This window comes from Dendrobates tinctorius, unplaced genomic scaffold (assembly GCF_039654945.1).
Source record: "Dendrobates tinctorius isolate UK_male_01 unplaced genomic scaffold, ASM3965494v1 ptg000051l, whole genome shotgun sequence".
Classification (NCBI taxonomy): Eukaryota; Metazoa; Chordata; class Amphibia; order Anura; family Dendrobatidae; genus Dendrobates; species Dendrobates tinctorius.
Window position 1 is genome coordinate 9,546,355 of NW_027361719.1, and position 19,357 is coordinate 9,565,711.

The following is a 19,357-nucleotide window of genomic DNA, read 5'->3' on the forward strand; positions in this document are numbered from 1 at the left end:
TGTTGAGCCTGTCCCTCTCCATTAATAACTTACTAGGAATAGTATTTCTCATGTAGGATGATGTAACTTCTGAAAAGGAGGGGGGTGATAATGAGGAGAAGGGGTGTGCTCTCTCTAAACCTTTCCAGCCTATTTTACAGCAGGATTATGGTTTCTGCTTAAGTATAAATAGGAGAGTTGGCATGGGAGAAAGATGCCGCACACACAGGTACCATCCCCTCACTGCCCAGGATGGCACAGTCACTCAAGCTGGTCAATAGGACTTCGCTATTCCGGAACCTCAGTGAGCTATTGGCGGAGTCTATGTTTAAAAATCCAGAGAAAATCATCAAAAGACACAAGTCCCTAGCAGATGTGCCCGGACCCTCCTCTGCCAGCTTCTTGACTGACATATTCTTCAAGAGGGGGCTATCTCGGCTGCATGAGCTACAGGTAAGGTGCTTTCATATACGCTGTACGTAGACTGTATAGATTGATATTGTTCACGCAGACTGTTTATTGAGGGGCGCTCACACCACTAGTAATCAAATGTGTACCAGGGGACAAAACCAATGCTGACACCTATGTATTCCAAGATAAGAATCTAATGCCACAGGTATTATTGTGATTTCAGCCCTGTAGTGTCATCAATATATACATAGAAATATATTAATTACACTATGGGACTGAAAGCACAATAATACATTTGGCATTAGATTCTTATCTTAGAATACATAGATGTCAGCATTAGTTTTGTCCCCTGATGTATTTAAAGGGATGGTCCCAAAGTAACATGTTAGGGATTAAGTTTCTGATCATTGGGGGTCTGACTGCTGGGACCTGTTGTAATCCTGAGAATGGGGTTTTGTATTCCTGTCTTGATTGAAGCAGAGGTACACACACAGCATATCCTCTCTATTCATTGTCTATAGTACTGTTGTTTCCAGAATTCCTATAGCCAATGAATGGGGATTGGGTGGAACATGCACACGTCTGCTCCATTCAATACGATGCTGCTGATCTCCTTTCTTAAGTTCCAGAGTCCCAATGACAAGATCGCTGAGGGTCCCAGAGGTCAAGCTCCAGTAATCAGCAACTTAATCCTTATGCTATGGATAGGGGATAACTTGCAATTTTGAGAATAATCCCTTAATCATTATTACACATTAGTTATATAGTTTTACAATATCTCTTGTTCTTTTAGTTGATCTCATATTTCAGTTCTATCTATGCAACTGATGCCAATTTGATGCCCAAATATCAAAATGTTCACATGGCTCCATTTGGCATCTCTTGTTAGAATGTATTCTCTAAAATGATGTGGGTCATATATCCTACAATGATTGCACAGTACAGTATTATACCTTATACTATGATGTGTATGGCAGATTTAGCGCTTTACTACAGAGGTTGTAGCACTACAACAAGATGCGCCTTATCGCATCATCCTTCCTATGTATGGTGACTCAGTAAGAACGTGGTGGATGAATCATTGGCTCAGTGGCCAAGATGTTCCTAATTCCCCAGATGTATTAGGTGAATGACGTGTAGGTAGTTGTATGAAAGTTCGACATCTCTGAGTACATTACTCACTAGTTTAATAACTGCGACCCAGAGCTAAGACCAGGCAGGCTCTACACTGTGTCATACTCAGTCTTGAGTCATCTCCTGTTTCCTTTCTACATAATCATGAGAATAATATTTGGAATATTTGTAAACTGGGCTCATTGAGGGTTTTGTTGTGTAATGTGGCAGTAGCTTTCAGCACCTTTGTGAGTGGACAAGGCTTCCCATGGCCTAATACAGCGCCTAGCTGTGTCACTAAAGGCTTCCCAGCTAATGCCATGTGTTGTAACACATTTCTGACAACTGAGAACATAGAGTATGTATTCACACTGCATAATAGTGGTGCCCTCTCAGTTTGCATTTTTCTGTGTAGAGAGTATATATTTATCCCCCTACATTTTACAGATTATATTAGTGTGTACAAAATTTGGAAACTGTGTTAATGTTGTTCATGAACTATAAGCTGTGTTATAGCCCAGAGCTGCATTCACAATTCTGCTAGTTATTCGAAACAGTAGACAGGCTTATCGACAGAATTATCTGAGCTCACACAATGGAGTGTGAAATCCATTTTTTTTATTTACATTATACTTACCGTAATTTCTGGCGTAAAGATGACTCCTTCTGTAATGGAAGATGCCAGAGTATGGTCCACAAATAGATTGAGCCAGCAAGAAATGCTATGGTCAATCATGGAGAATTGTGAATTCAGCTCTGGAGGTGTATACAAATTACAGTAAAACTCTGGGTCGGTACAATATAAGGCAGGTCTCACACATCTGACATTCACAATCCTAGTGTGGACTGCGATGTCAGGACCTGAACTCGGCCTCATTTGTAGACTGTGTGGTTGTGGTCATAGATTATATATTTATATAGCTAGTGGTTCAATACTGGGGTTGTCATTGAGACTTTTTGTGTAATTATTGAGGTTGATAGATGGCAGTATTAGGATCCCCTCGATCATTTTGTCAGGACATTATAGGGCCTATTAGGGAAAGCCATAATTGACTGTGGGCACTAGCTGCGTTACCAGGGTGCCAACCTCCGCAGCTAGCCATGGGTGAGATTAGGTTACTTGTATAGTGATGTTCCCCCACCCCCCTCCATTTACCTTTCTTACTCATTTTACAGACCATATCCTGTCACAATTGTTCTTGAGGACCTAATTGGGCCAAGTGTGTTATTTGTTTTCTGTGAAACATTAGTATAATTTCGGAAAATTGCAATTATTAACGAATAAAAGTACCGTTATATAAATAGTGTAATTTCTGTGATTCAAACACACAAAAAGTTAAAAATTTTCATCTTAACCCAATATACACAGCTTTGGATCTGTGATTGAGAATTCTATGAATTTACAGCTTTATAACACATCCTAACTGTTAGGAACGGCGGAACGCACTAAATAAAAATAAATAATAAAGTGCGTTCGTCGCTCAGTGTCCACCATGCAGTAGATGTTACACCGCTGCTAGGTAATGGCAGACGAGCAATATGGCGGTATAATGCGCATGGGTTCAACTTCACCCGAAGTGCGCAAAGCGGACTCTGTTCACACACAGAGGCGCCGCAACATAAACATACAAAAACGCTGAGCCTGATAGTGTCACAGACCACAGGGAAATGCACACACGTTATCTGGTCACAGGAGCAGGACCCAAGGCAGAGGAGCTGCGTCCGTCTAGACCTACCGTGTGTGCGGCGTCACTGCTGCGGACGCCAAGGAAGGCTGCAACTGCAGCGCGGCGTAGGACACAGCCGCTAGTCGACAAAGCTAGGAAGCAGGCGCAATGTCGGACGCTAGAGTAGAGGTGCGGTGTGCACAGTGGCCTAAGGCTTGCCACTGACTGGCGCTGACTGCTGCACTAATTCCCTATCCACATGCGTAATATCAGAGGGAAGGGGTTTCAAATGAGTCAGTCACCAGAGTCATACATCCGTCACCATTCACACATTTAGCTTGAAAAGTCTATACTAGCGCATGGTCGAACGGTCATGCGCGCTTTTTATAGCCGTGCGGGACCTTCCTGATCTCCAAGATGGACCAATGAGATCTGGAGCAGGACCTGGGCACATGACTCCCGATCTCCAATGGGAGATCGTCTCGTGAGCATGCCCAGTAGGAGCACAGAGGAACTTAGTCTCTGGAACGGTCTGCTGTAAAGAAATCTTCTCTGCAGTAGATAGACAGCAGGAGACCGCAGAATGTGAGGCTCTGGATTCCTGCAGAGCAGACGCAGAAACCTGACGCCTAACACTAACTATATCTTATTTCTTTCTGTGTTCCATCAGTTGCAAGGAAAAGCCAAGTATGGGCCAGTATGGAAGGCAAGCTTTGGTCCCATCCTGACTGTACATGTAGCTGACCCATCACTAATTGAACAAGTTTTAAGACAAGAAGGAAAACACCCTATCCGTTCAGATCTGTCATCGTGGAAAGACTACAGACAGTGCAGGGGACATTCATATGGACTACTCACAGCGTAAGTATCCAGAAAAATTCTCTGAATTATGCCAAGAGTTAGTGGGATATGTCCTTTTGCCAATCAATTTCTGTTGCAAGGGTCTCCTGATAATAAGCTGATCACAAAGGACCCCCAGCAATCAACAGTAATGTTTGAAGGAACACAGCACCAAGTGAATAATTTCCCTGCAGTGCCCCCACAGGATAATCAAAGCATTACAGGGTGCATTATAGAGCTACTGTTTGCAGGCTCTTTTTACGTTGGGTCCTGAGTCCTGAATAAAGAACCACCATGTATTAAATTGAGGGTGTTTTAAAATATATTGATGATATGATTGAAGAATATCATTAACCATACACTTTATCTGTATATACTTGTGTCTTTTCTACATACATGGTGTATTTTATGACATTTTATCTATATCATCCTTGCAGTGAGGGCGAGGAATGGCAGCAGTTTCGTAGCATTTTGGGGAAGCACATGTTGAAGCCTAAAGAGGTGGAAGCTTACAGCGATGTTCTGAATGATGTAGTTGGAGACTTGATAAAGAAACTTAAACACCAGAGAAGTCAAAATTCCCAACGTGTTGTCAAAGACATCTCTAGTGAATTTTACAGGTTCGGATTAGAAGGTAAAATTTAGATCTTACTGATTAATATCAAGATCAATACACCTGACTTGACATTTTACAGAGCAAGTACAATTCTGCCCAGCCTTCAATTATGATGTTCACCTCTTTCTAGGTATCTCTTCTGTCCTTTTTGAATCTCGAATTGGCTGTTTGGAGACCACAGTTCCTAAAGAAACAGAGAAGTTCATACAATCCATCAACACTATGTTTGTGATGACCCTTCTAACTATGGCTATGCCCAAATTTTTGCACAAAATTTTTCGCAAGCCCTGGCAGAAATTCTGTGAATCCTGGGACTACATGTTTGCTTTTGGTAAGGATTGTTTTCCAACATAGAATCATAGAATCATAGAATCATAGAATCGTAGAGTTGGAAGGGACCTCCTGGGCCATCTGGTCCAACCCCCTGCTCAAAGCAGGATTCGCTAAATCATCCCAGTCAGATGTCTGTCCAGCCTCTGTTTGAAGACTTCCATTGAAGGAGAACTCACCACTTCTCGTGGCAGCCTGTTCCACTCATTGATCACTCTTACTGTCAAAAAGTTTTTTCTAATATCTAATCTGTGTCTCTTCCCATTCAGTTTCATCCCATTGCTTCTAGTCTTTCCTTGTGCAAATGAGAATAAAGTTGATCCTTCTACATACATGCTTAATAATGTGCAAAAGTTGTAGCAAAGGTTATCATGACCCATAAAACGCAATATTTATCTCCCATAAAAGGATTAAGATAAAATTGTTCAAATTATTGACCAATGTCAAGTTAGGTGTATACACTTTTTTGTGCTGTAATATCCCAGTGTTGTGTTATACAAGTCATGGTAACCTTTGAAGGATCTGTAACTAAAACATCAATTTCAACATTAGCTATTCTGTGAGTAAAGTGAATATACAACATATAGAAAAGTGAAAAATGGCAACTACAGGGTTATCATTTACACATTGGACCAAAGTTGACCAAATCTTTCATTTTTTTGGTGGGACCAGCCAATGATCTAATAAGTATGGGGCCTCCTGACTTTCTGGCAGGGTAAGAAGAATTATTGAAATAGGAGAAGTGCAAGTTAACATGGGAGTCAGATATGATGTATGACCACATGAAGTCACTGAGTGGACATCCTGAGTGTGTCTTCTCACCTGCAAGGTCTGAAGCAAGTTCCTCATTTTGATCCTGAAGGCCACAAATCACTTTACATCAGACACTTTATACTTTCCTACGTTCTTTGACCTTTCATGGTTAAGCATTAAAAACTGTGTACGATGCTACTTGGACTATACTGATATAACCATACCTGGTTGTGTATTATTGCACTGCACTGGTGGACACAGACAGGAGAGGACCCCTGTGCAAGAACAGTATATGGGCCCTTTACAGTCAAATAGTTCATTATAATGCAAAATTACACCTGCTATGAAGGTGATAACGGGCCCCTTACCTCTTGGGCCCCTACGCACCTTCACAGGTTGTACCATTAATATGTCGGCCCCTGTTACACTGCATTACATTTAGTCCATTTTTTAAATGATAACCCCTCATATATTAATTTACAGAATGTCTTCCAATAATATCATCATATATTATCTCAGGATGTTATTCTGGCTGCAGATGTAATTTATCGGTCCTGTCTATTTCCTTTTACAGCTAAAGGTCATATTGACCAGAGAATGGCGGATGTAGCTGAGAAAGTGTCCCGAGGGGAGAAAGTAGAAGGAAAGTACCTGACATATTATTTGGCTCAGGAGAAAATCCCCATGAAATCAGTGTACGGCAATGTGACGGAGCTGCTTCTGGCCGGAGTAGATACGGTAAGCTGGCATGATAACCGGAATAATAGCTTTGTTGAATAGCAAATAAAAGTTAGGATACTACTGATGGGTGATGAGATTTCAGGTGAAGCATATATTGACAGTGGTTAGCTACTAGAGTATACATTAAGTTCTATGATGGCTATTATAACATATGACTAATTAACATTTTATACATTGCATTGTGGCTTAAGTTTATTTTTTGGATTGTTGGCAGATTTCCAGTACTCTTTCCTGGAGTCTCTATGAATTAGCGCGACATCCAAAAATACAAGCCTCTCTGCACCAAGAAATACAGGATGTTCTTCAAGGCCGAGATATTGCCACAGCAGCTGATGTTGCGAGGATGCCGCTAATGAAAGTCATTGTGAAAGAGGTGCTAAGGTAAAGTTACACTCCAGTATATGTATTGTATGTGCTGTTCTATGTACTAGTTTTGTCAATTGTTTTACCCCTTAGAGTACATTCCCACTTTCAGGATCTGCTGCGGTTTTGATGCTGCAGAATGTCCGCACCATTTCCGCACCTAATATGCAAATTAGTGAACACGCATTTAGTTTTTTTTACACACGCAGATTTCCCTCATTAATGCAGGTCTATGGGGAAAATCCGCATGCATACCCTCAAGAGAAATTGATATGCTGCGGATCTGAAAACGCACCTCATGTCAATGTCCGCGGGTGCACATAGACGCACAGTGGACATAGAATTTCTAGAAATCCTGTCCACTATGCTGTAACATCTGGCCAATATGTTTTTGACGCTGCATAAATACACAGTGTTACAACTGTTGCAAATCCTGAACGTGGAAACGTACCCTTAAAGGGAATCTGTCACCCCATTTTCAGCCTATGAGCTGCGGCCACCGCCATCAGGGGCTTATCTACACCATTCTGTAAAGCTGTAGATACTCACCAAGGGAGCGGGGGCGGGTGTGGTGGGTGTCGGGGTCCGGTCCGGTGCCTCCCATCTTCTAGAGATGACATCTTCCTTCTTACTTCTGCCGCGGCTCCTGCGCAGGCGTACTTACTCTGCCCTGTTGAGGGCAGAGTAAAGTACTGCAGTGCGCAGGCGCCGGGAAAGGTCAGAGAAGTCTGTCACCTGCGCACTGCAGTACTTTACTCTGCCCTCAACAAGGCAGAGTAAGTACGCCTTAGCAGGAACCACAGCAGAAGTAAGGAGGAGAACGTCATCGCTAGAAGATGGGAGGCGCCGGACCGGACGATGACACCCATCGGACCGGACTGGACCAGACCCCTGGGTGAGTATAATCTAACTCGTTTTTCTTATCTTTCAGGTTACATCAGGGGCTTATCTACAGTATTACAGAATGTTGTAGATAAGCTCCTGATTGCTGTGGCCGCATCTTATAGGCCAAAAATGGGGTGACAGATTCCCTTTAATTAAACATTCTTGAAAATATTAAGCAGAAAAAAAATGACTTTGCTTTAAATATAAGTTTTCTTAAAATCTTTTCTAGGCTTTATCCAGTTATTCCTGGCAATGCCCGGGTTATATCAGACAGAGACATCCAAGTAGGAGAGTACATCATACCAAAGAACGTGAGTTCATACATGTTGCCTCCTCTTTACTATACTTCTTCTATGCACACAAATTAGGGTTTTACTCTAATCAGGATATTAACAAAAATGTGTTTCATTTAGACACTGATTACACTCTGCCACTATGCCACATCGAGAGATGAGAAGTACTTCTCCAACCCTAATGAGTTCCATCCTGAGCGCTGGCTGAAGAAAGATGAGTCCCACCACCCATACGCATCTATTCCATTTGGTTTTGGCAAAAGAAGCTGCATTGGGAGACGCATCGCTGAGCTAGAGGTGTACCTTGCTCTTTCAAGGGTGGGTAGAAATACTGTAATGTTCTCATATTGAAATCACATGTACAGTGTGAGCTGATCTACTAAATATTCATCAGAATCAGGAGTTTCATCAGCGTCCTGAAGTGATGTGAATCCTATGGGCTTCTCATTGGGACTATCTATTTTTATGATGGAGACATATTATGGAATAATACATTATGTATTAGTCCATAAAATGTCTCCATCATTAAAAAAGAGTCTCTATGAGAAGCTCATTATAATATCAATGGTACTGGTATCATGGCTAGGCTACATCAAGCCTCCACTGCAGATCTTTATGGTTGACCCTAATAGTTACGAAGGATTCCCACAGCAAGTGTATATGTTGCATCCAGCCAGATCTCCAACCTAAAAACGGGAACTTTTATCACCACTACAGAATGTGAGGTAGATTGGTTAAATGTTCCCCATAGATTGGTGCGAGCCCAAGTGATCAGATCTCCACCGATTTGCCAATTATTTTGTGGACATTTGATAACTTTTCATAAGACAACCCCCTTAATTAATTTATTTATCTTAGTTTAATGTTCTCATACTCTCTTTTCCAGATTCTTACCCACTTTGAAGTGAAACCTGAACATCCAGAATGTTTGGTGAAACCCATGACCAGAACACTTCTAGTTCCGGACAAAGAAATTAACTTACAATTTCTGGAGAGATAATTTCATGCTTCCTCTCATCAAACTTGTGAAAAGTTCTCAAGAACATTTGCAGTTGTCCAAGTTTAATGTTCATCAGAAATTAAAGGGTGGAAAGTCCAGCATGAACAGTGTAACAGAAATACATATGGACTTTTTGTTAGTGGCCATGACAGAGCAATGACCTTAGTGGTGTGAGGGCGGCTTAGGATATCTTGGCTTGCTTATCACCAACTGATAATATAAAACATTCCACACTGTCTGTAATTCAACTGTAAATCAGATTTTATAGAAAATGCTTTGTGCATATGTCACATTAACATTTATTATATATTTATTTATCTGTTTATAGATATTAACATCATGTCAGCGTGTTAAGCTCAGTTCTATGTGTTTTGCACAAATTTTTGACAAATATACAATAATTTCTGGTCAATGTTTTTTTAAAAAAAGTATTTTTATATATTTATTATATACCGTCCAAATAAATATTTATTTTATATATCTGACTTTTGTTGCTGTTGAAAACTTTTTAAACACTTAAAAGGGAATTTTAACACAAACTTGATATTTACTGAGATGCAAAAAAAGGTAAGAGTTTTACGAGGCTTTTATTTATCCCCTGCTCGCCATGGCCATTTTCCACAGTTACCAAACATGTAAAGTTTATTTTTTATTTAAGTGGTGAAAAAAAACCCCTCGAAATATGTATGAAAAAAAGTTTTTCCGAGACCCGTAGTGTTTCCATTTTTCGGGATATGGGGTTTAGTAATGGCTTATTTTTTGTGCCCTGAGATTACATTTTTAGTAATACTATTTTGGTGCAGATACGATGTTTTAATCTCCTCTTATTGCATTTTATTGCATTGTGGTGGCGGCCAAAAAAATGTAATTCTGGAGTTAATTTTTTTTTCTCGTTAAGCTGTTCACAGATCTGATTGATTGATTTGTTTTATATTTTATATTTTGATAGATTGAACATTTCTGAATGCAGCAATAAGAAATATGTGCATTTTTTTATTTCTTAATTGTTTTTACCATATAGTGTCCTGGAAAACAAGAAAAAATTCCAAGTGTGGTGAAATATTCACAATAGTTTTTTTACTTACCATGTTCACTATACTGTATTGTAAACCTGACCTAGCAATGTGACACCCCAGGTCAGTATGAGTTTGCAGATACCAAACATTTATAGCTTTTTTCTTTCTTTATTTAAGTAGAGAAAAAAAAATTCAGAATTTGCAAGAATTTTTTCTGGGGATACGTGAGTGTTTATTTTTTTTTTTGTGCCCTGAGCTGACGATTTTATTGCTACTATTTTAGGGCAGATGTGATGTTTTGATTGCCTCTTATTGTTAAAGGCACGTGATCAAATCAGCAATCAATTGCGGGGAAAGATATCAGCTCAGCGTTGGAGCCCGCATCAAAGTCATGGACACGATCTTTGACTTAAATATCAGTTAAAGACCGTGAAGAAGTGACTTTGTGACTACAGACTTGTGAATCCTTACATCGTGTTCACTGTTATGATTCTCCGGTGTCAGCATCTGTAATGGCGGTCATCTGATGGCAAGTATGAGCTATGCATACTCTCGGCCACATTCCAACTAGATGGGCTTTGTCTCTCACAATGCAAGTGTATTGAGTGAGGCCAGAAACAGTCTAGTCAGGATGTGGCCTGATGTATGAATAAAGCATACTTGCAGTCCCATGACTGCCCACCCTCAACGCCGTCACTTGAAAATACTCACAGTGTGCAGTGCGTGCTATGTGAGGATTCACAAGTCTGCAGTCAAATAGAGTTTTAGTCCGTACAACACCTTTGATGTTTATTTCAGCAGTCATATGGACACAAGCAGTAATAGACTAGCTCTGATCCTATTGAGTTGCATAGAAGTATAAAAGGGACTTGCCCTGATCTGGCAAAAGGTTATTATGAAGGGAAAGGGAGGAGGTAAGCTGTGAGCTGTGATCACCTATTGTGAATGCTGGATCCTTTGTAATGTACTGTATTTAGAACTATTAACATTCATTGTCACCTTGACTGTAATAATAATGATTACTGAAAAGTATTATGTAAAGATTCAGTAGAAACTGCAAGATTTCTGAAGTATTTGTATAAGTGTTTTGGGTTCTTTTAGTGAGCAGCACAGACCAAAGGCAAAAGTGCAGCAGAGCTGTTCTTGAGGGATGATCAGAGAGGACCAGCACAGCAGGATGGCAGACAAACAAGCAGAGCAGATAGCGCAGATGAAGCAGAGCACGCTGTGTGGATACTCACAGGAACAATAGCCATACAGGAAGCTGGTATCTTCCAGCAAGGAAGCGGTTAATCACAGGAATCCAGTCTGGTATCTTCTGACCAAGCAATAGTTGAACAGCAATGTAATAGAAAATAAAAAAAGTTTGATATCTTCCAGCAGGGCAATGATTAGCAGCAGAAACTATTAAAAATGTAAATAAAGTCTGGTATCTTACAGCAAGGTAATCACTAATGGCAGGAATACAATAAAGTATAGGCAAACTGGAGATTCACTTGAATAAATGTGTTACGTTAAGTGCAGAGGGCAGGTGTGAACAATTGTGAGAAGTTGGTAACTTTGTGAGAGGTTGGTGTGGACTAGAGAGGAAGGAACTTGATCAGAAAACCTTCCCTCAAATTTGGCACGAATGTTGCACTTTCAGATTCCCGAGCTTTTCTTCTTAAAAATCGACAAAAGTTGGCCAAAGTTCGGTAAATGACCAAGTTCAGTAAGGGTTTTTACAGACGTCAGTGTATCCGGTAGCAGCAAAACCTCCCGCACACGTGCATACTGATGACACATGGATGACATCCCCGTGTCATCAGTGTGACACATACTGGCACTTGGGAATCAGCGGTACTGTTCGGACAGTTCCCTGGCGCCTGGTGATGAAGAAGACAGCTCACATCACTGTCCCCTGCTTGAGCTGCGATCAGCGCTAGCAGGGGACAATGTTGAGAGTTGTATTCAACTGTTACTAGCGAGAGCTAGGGACGGCTGATGGGAGTATTCATCAGGCACCACCTGCGCTGTAGAAAAAATATAAAAAAAATGACGTGGGGTTTCCCTCTATTTTTGATAACCAACCAGAGAAAACTGACAGCTGCGGGCTCCAACCCTCAGCTGTCAGCATTAGCAAGGCTGTTTATCAACAATAGAGGGCTCCCCATGCCATCTTTCTTAATTATTTAAATAAATAATTAAAAAACGGTATGTGGTCCCTCCAACTTTTTACAGCGAACCAAACTAAAGCAGACAACTGGGGGCTGGTATTCTCAGGTTGGTAAGGGGCCATGGGTATTGGGCGACCCAGAGAAAAATAGTAGCCCACAGCTAGCCAGAATGTGCAGTAGTTCTCTGCGGCTCTCATGCCCAAGATTCCCAGCCCCGCAGTGTGAATAAATCATAAGCGACTGTGGGGCAGGATCTCTGGCCGCACGTCCATGCAGGCGCGATAGGAAGGCCATGATGTGATGTGAGAGCACGGGCAGCACTAACTGTGCATGCCCAAGAAAATATAGTACAGCGCAGGCGCCAGGATTTCAAATGAACGCTGAGGAGGCGGAGCAAAGACTGAAGGAAGAAATGACTGATGGATGTGAGGCGTCTGTGTCAGAGGGGGAAAGACCTGCCCCCTGGTCAAACTTCAGGTATGTCTGACCAATTTTAAAGACGATTATTTCTACGGTGGAAGGGACACTAAATAAAAGAGCCACCTTGACAGAATGCAGCATTAGTTCTGCACAAAGTGGCTCTTTTATTTAAAAATGCTTGGGGGGCATGACAGGTTCCCTTTCATTGAAAGCATGACATAGACTCCTTTAATGAATCCAAGTTAAACCATAGTCCCATCATCGCCCAGTCCACAGAAGCCAATGTCTCCTCTAACACAATTAAAATAATAAGCCTTTATGTCTTATCATCTATTTGTGAGTGAACCCTTTTGATGGCTCCCTTCTCTAAGATCTATCCCACTCTTTCACGCTGTCATTACATGGAAATCAGACAGATTCCTCTCCCATCTGACTGCAGTCACTCTCTTGTTTCCCTCTCTAAGTCTACAGACAAACTACTTGGCGGTTAAGTAGACAAAAACCATTTCCCATTTTCTCAACAGGTCTGCCTCTCAAGAACTTATTGCATGCTCTCAACAGAAGTGCCAAACACTCATGGTTATATGGAGACATTTCAACCCTACATAGACTGTGCCACAATACTTCTAGTACTACAACCCTATCGTGAACTTAGTGGGGGCACTAAGAAAGGCCCTCATTTTAAAGAGACTTCCTCATCCTGAAAGTTGGCATCTAGAAATGATGTTCCTGGTGTGTTCAACTAACACAAAAATGGAAACGTTATGAGAACAAACTCCAACACACACCTACTGAATGTGCCAGCGAAAACATAAGAGTACAACTCTGTAAGGATATGTTCACCCTTAGTTGTTTTGAATAGTCTTTGGAACAAAAACTCTCCAACTCTACAATCAAAATGCCTGGTGTTTGGTGAGTTGCAAGTAAAGAGGTGTACCATTCACCCCCCTCCATTTTCACATTTATACAGATATACTTTCTGACTTTCTGACATGGGAGAAAGGAGATGTATTGCTGTGTACATCTGGGCTGAAGCTGCCATAGCATGGACATTTTCTCTTTAAGCCAAATTGGTCTTATAAATGCTAAAAATGATTTAACAAAAGGTATATTCAAATACAAAAGAAGCCAAAGCAAAATGTTAAGCTCTTTATGATAAGAGCACAACATTTCCTGCTCTAATAGTAAAGGGCTAAACAAGTAATTTTCTAATTATTCTCTAATTTTCTGTTGATGGCTCATATCAGGATTTGCTATATAAAATCACAATTGAGTTTGTGCAATATACAATAGCCAAAAACATGTATTTATAAAAATGAATTGACAGCCTAATAGAGTTTATTCATGATGACCTAAAAACTAAGAGATAATAACATCTCACAAGAGGGTTATTTAAATCTGACCTTGATGTTTTTAATTTAGTGAAAATTAAGCTTAATCAAAAATTGGTTTAATATAAAAGAAATTTGAAAACTTTTTTTTAACTATATGGGGGTAGTAGACCAAAAAAATATAGAGCAGCTGCTGGCTCAAAATAAGCTTTGTGTACAAAAGGACAAAAACTACACTGCTCAAAAAGATAAAGGGAACCATGAAATAGCACATCCTAGATATCACTGAATGAAATATTCTAGTTGCAAATCTTTATTCATTACATAGTGGAATGAGTTGAGAACAATAAAACATAAAAATGATCAATGTAAATCAAAATTAATATCACATGGAGGTATGAATTTGAAAAAATACTTAAAAACAAATTGGAAAATCAAATTACAGTCTGATCCAACTTCAGTGGAAATGCCTCAAGACAAAGAAATGATGCTCAGTAGCGTGTGTGGCCTCCACGTGTCTCTATGACCTCTATACAACGCCTGGGCAAACAGATCCTTTTTCTTTTCAATATTGCTTGAAATTTGTGGCCTGTTGTATAAAGTCCTTCTTAAATTGTTTTCCTTTATTTGGGCTCACCTGACAAGCTAATTCACAGGTGTTTGAGATTGATTTCAGTGACCCAAAGAGCTGGGAGTCACAATACCATAGTAAGATACAGCAGATGATTATAGCCAACTTAGTTTACTAGGATATATAGCGTATTGGAATAAAAACTAATTTTTAATTGATGTCTTTAAAATTATAATGACTATCATAAGGTGAAAGTGCAAGGACAAACAAACAAGCAAATACAGTGGTACACACTGGGACAGCAATACCCTAGGCCTAGACGTTGCTGTATCAGTAAGCACCAATTGTACTTAAACAAGAATTAGTGAGGATTTTAGCACAATCATGTATGAGATCCACCACAGTACATACATAACTGTTCTGGTATTGCACATTCGGATGACTATCACAAAATGCAGCTTAAGTCCAATTCAAACCTTTGCAATAGCGCTATATGTTTGTACACATGGGTCAGCATGACAACCAGAGGTCTCCTGCAGACCTCTATGGTTGTCACAGATGGATTGCTATGAGTGCCACCCGGTGGCCGGCGCGCATAGCAAGTCAGCAATTCTGCAACAAACAGGCAATCTGATCATCGCCTGCATGTAGCAGAGTAGATCAGGTTATGGCAGTGTCTAGTCTCCTATGGAGACTATTGAAGCATGTCAACAGTGAAAAAAAGGTTTTTAAAAATATAAAAAAGTTAAAAAAATAAAAGTTCAACTCACCCCCCTTTCGCCCCATTCAAAATAAACCAATATCAAAAATCATACATACATATATTTGGTATCGCCACGTTCAGAATCACCTGATCTATCAATAAAAAAGAATTATCCTGATCGCTAAATGGCGTAGCAAGAAAAAAAGTCTAAATGATAAAATAACGTTTTTTGGTCACCACGACATTGCATTAAAATGCAATAACGGGCGATCAAAAGATTGTATCTGCACCAAAATGGTATCATTAAAAACGTCAGCTTGGCACGCAAAAAATAAGCCTTCACTCAACCCGAGATCACGAAAAATGGAGACACTACGGGTATCGGAAAATGGCACAATTTTTTTTATTTTTTTTTGCAAAGTTTTGAATTTTTTTTCACCACTTAGATAAAAAAGAACCTAGACATATATGGTGTCTATGAACTCGTAATGACCTGGAGAATTATAATGGCAGGTCAATTTTAGCATTTAGTGAACCTAGTAAAAAGCAAAACAAAAAACAACTGTGGGATTACACTTTTTTTTGCAATTTCACCTCACTTGGAATTTTTTCCCCGTTTTCCAGTACACGATATGTTAAAACCAATGGTGTGGTTCAAAAGTGCAACTCGTCCCACAAAAAACAAGTGCTCACATGACCATATTTATGGGAAAATAAAAAGTTATGGTTCTGGGAAGAAGGGGAGCAAAAAACGAAAACGCAAAACTGAAAATACCTCCGGTCATGAAAGGGTTAAAGGGGTTGTCCACTACTAAGACAACCCCTTCTTGAACTAAAACCTCCCATTCCTGCACCATTCCAGAGGTGTCTGCACTTGCTGTCCCTGGGGCGCTTGCACGATGTTGTGACACGTGGTTCCCAAGGCCCAATCAGCGCTGGCGTCACTATCTCCACCTTCGTACAGATTGAGCATGAAACCAAGGCTGATCTCTGACTTCCTCACCATATTCAATCGTATGAAGGTGGAGACAATGACGCCAGCACAGATTGAGCGCCGGGCACCAAGTGTCATTCCACCGCGCAAGAGCTCCTGGACCGCGAGTGATGGCACCACTGGAACGGCGCCACCACAGGAGGTGAGTATAGGTTTTTATTTTATCAGGGTCAAACATTTAGTTCAAGAAGGGGTTGTCCAATTAGTGGATAATCCCTTTCAGGGCTCACCCTGACTTGCGAGAGACTCACACGATTCTCGTGTGAGTCTCTCGCATGAAAACCTGGCACTGCCGCCGGCACTGGGACCGGAGCGTGCGGCTACATTTATTTCTATACAGGCGCACGCTCCGATCCAAGTGCCGGCGGCAGTGCCAGCTTTTCATACGAGAGACTCGCATGAGAATCGTGCGAGTCTCTCACAAGTTAGAATAAGCCCTCAAAGGGATTATCCACTAATAGGACATTTTTTCATCCTTTTGTACAATATTCAAGTTTTTATCACCTGGTAAAGTGTGTAGGACATTTCTTGAACTTTGTAAAGAGAAATGAATGACGCATTTAGAAATAATTCACACTTTGTATTGCCCTAGGCATTTCATGTCAAGTACCACACCTTCTCACCTAGTGTTTGACGTCTGACAATTCTACATCTTTTCTTTGTTTCTGGGCACAAAGCCACACACTTTTTATAAACTAATATACAATAATGGGAAGAGTACTTGTCTGATACATACGTTGCCTTCCAGTGTAAAATGCATTATAGGATAATTATTGAAGAGCTAGTGCTTGCCACTGCTCGGTACTCGATTGAGCTTTGGGGTGCTCAGGCACACTTGTTACTCGATCGAGTTTTGTTGGTGCTCTAGCGCCATGCTCGAGTCTCCGCCCTGCCTGTTCGGCAGCCAATGAACATGCGGTGATTGCCCGCCATACACGGTAATGCCGTAGCCATACTGGCAACTGGCACTCCTATGATTGGCCGTCCGCATCGCATCATTCACATTGTGTTTAGGAAGCAGTTCAGAGAGAGTTGATATAGGAGGGAGAGCGTAGTTTAGAGCATTGATACAGTTAGGTCCACATATATTTGCACAGAGACAACATTTTTCTAATTTTGGTTCTAGACATTACCACAATGAATTTTAATCAAAACAATTCAGATGTAGTTGAAGTTCAGACTTTCAGCTTTCATTTGAGGGTATCCACATTAAAATTGGATGAATGGTTTAGGAGTTTCAGCTCCTTAACATGTGCCACCCTGTTTTTAAAGGGACCAAAAGTAATTGGACAGATTAAATAATTGTAAATAAAATGTTCATTTCTAGTAGTTGGTTGAAAACCCTTTGTTGGCAATGACTGCCTGAAGTCTTGAACTCACGGACATCACTAGACGCTGTGTATCCTCCTTTTTGATGCTCTGCCAGGCCTTCACTGCGGTGGTTTTCAGTTGCTGTTTGTTTGTGGGCCTTTCTGTCTGAAGTTTATTCTTTAACAAGTGAAATGCATGCTCAATTGGGTTGAGATCAGGTGACTGACTTGGCCATTCAAGAATATTCCACTTCTTTACTTTAATAAACTCCTGGGTTGCTTTGGCTTTATGTTTTGGGTCATTGTCCATCTGTAGTATGAAATGATGACCAATCAGTTTGGCTGCATTTGGCTGGATCTGAGCACACAGTATGGCTCTGAATATCTCAGAATTCATTCGGCTGCTTCTGTCCTGTGTCACATCATCAATAAACACTAGTGACCCAGTGCCACTGGCAGCCATGCATGCCCAAGCCATCACACTGCCTCCGCCGTGTTTTACAGATGATGTGGTATGCTTTGGATCATGAGCTGTACCACGCCTTCGCTATACTTTTCTCTTTCCATCATTCTGGTAGAGGTTGATCTTGGTTTCATCTGTCCAAAGAATGTTCTTCCAGAACTGTGCTGGCTTTTTTTTAGATGATTTTTAGCAAAGTCCAGCCTAGCCTTTTGATTCTTGATGCTTATGAGTGGCTTGCACCGTGCAGTGAACCCTCTGTATTTACTTTCATGCAGTCTTCTCTTTATGGTAGATTTGGATATTGATACTCCTACCTCCTGGAGAGTGTTGTTCACTTGGTTGGCTGTTGTGAAGGGGTTTCTCTTCACCATGGAGATTATTCTATGATCATCCACCACTGTTGTCTTCTGTGGGTGCCCAGGTCTTTTTGCATTGATGAGTTCACCAGTGCTTTTGTGGCGCTCCTGAGGGTCCAGTCGCCACAGAGGTACTGCACCTCATCCAGAGGTGTGGTATCACACCTTCAGGTAAGGAGGGAGCACCACCCAGGAATCCTAACACTGCACTCAACACACACATTAGCTAGTCAGGGCACCTGGGCGTACCCTTCGGGAGGATGGCCTAATCCCAGACTGGCTAGGAAAGGGTGTGGGGGGTTATTGTAGAAGGTAGGTAGAGTGGGAGCAGCTTAGGTAGTGGAGTGATAGTTATGCATCCAATCAGAGTGAGAAAGGTGACAGTTGGTGGGAGGAGCTAGTTCTGAGCTAAAGAGATCCTTCCAGAAACTAGTCAGTCGCTGACAGGACCAGCGAGAGAGCAGGATTGGTGTAGAAGACTTTCTCAGGATGTACCAAACTGTACATTTTGCCACTCGTAATGTTGTAGCAATTTCTCGGATGGGTTTTTTCAGCTTAAGGATGGCTTGTTTCACCTGCATGGAGAGCTCCTTTGACCGCATGTTTCCTTCACAGCAAAACCTTCCAAATGCAAGCACCACACCTCAAATCAACTCCAGGCCTTTTATCTGCTTAATTGATAATGACATAATGAAGGGATTGCCCACACCTGTCCATGAAATAGCCTTGGAGTTAATTGTCCAAATACTTTTGGTCCCTTTAAAAACAGGGTGGCACATGTTAAAGAGCTGAAAATCCTAAACCCTTCATCCAATTTTAATGTGGATACCCTCAAATGAAAGCTGCAAGTCTGAACTTCAACTGCATCTGAATTGTTTTGATTAAAATTCATTCTGGTAATGTCTAGAACCAAAATTAGAAAAATGTTGTCTCTGTCCAAATATATATGGACCTAACTGTATAGTCAGGATTTAATAATATTGCTATTGCAGTACTTGTATGCGACTCCTGCAGCATTAAAACAACAGTCAGGGCCGTATTCAGAG

At 41.0% G+C, this 19,357-nt stretch overlaps 1 protein-coding gene across 1 annotated transcript; it reads left to right on the forward strand.

Annotated features, from left to right (window-relative positions):
- Positions 1 to 203: 203 nt before the first annotated feature.
- Positions 204 to 9,217, forward strand: CYP27B1 (cytochrome P450 family 27 subfamily B member 1). The gene is made up of 9 exons (XM_073576942.1): positions 204 to 432; positions 3,841 to 4,031; positions 4,448 to 4,644; positions 4,757 to 4,957; positions 6,284 to 6,447; positions 6,665 to 6,831; positions 7,928 to 8,009; positions 8,112 to 8,309; positions 8,878 to 9,217. The coding sequence occupies exons 1-9, from the start codon at positions 232 to 234 to the stop codon at positions 8,989 to 8,991; spliced, it is 1,515 nt and encodes a 504-aa protein (XP_073433043.1). The 5' UTR covers positions 204 to 231; the 3' UTR covers positions 8,992 to 9,217.
- The last annotated feature ends 10,140 nt before the right edge of the window (positions 9,218 to 19,357 follow it).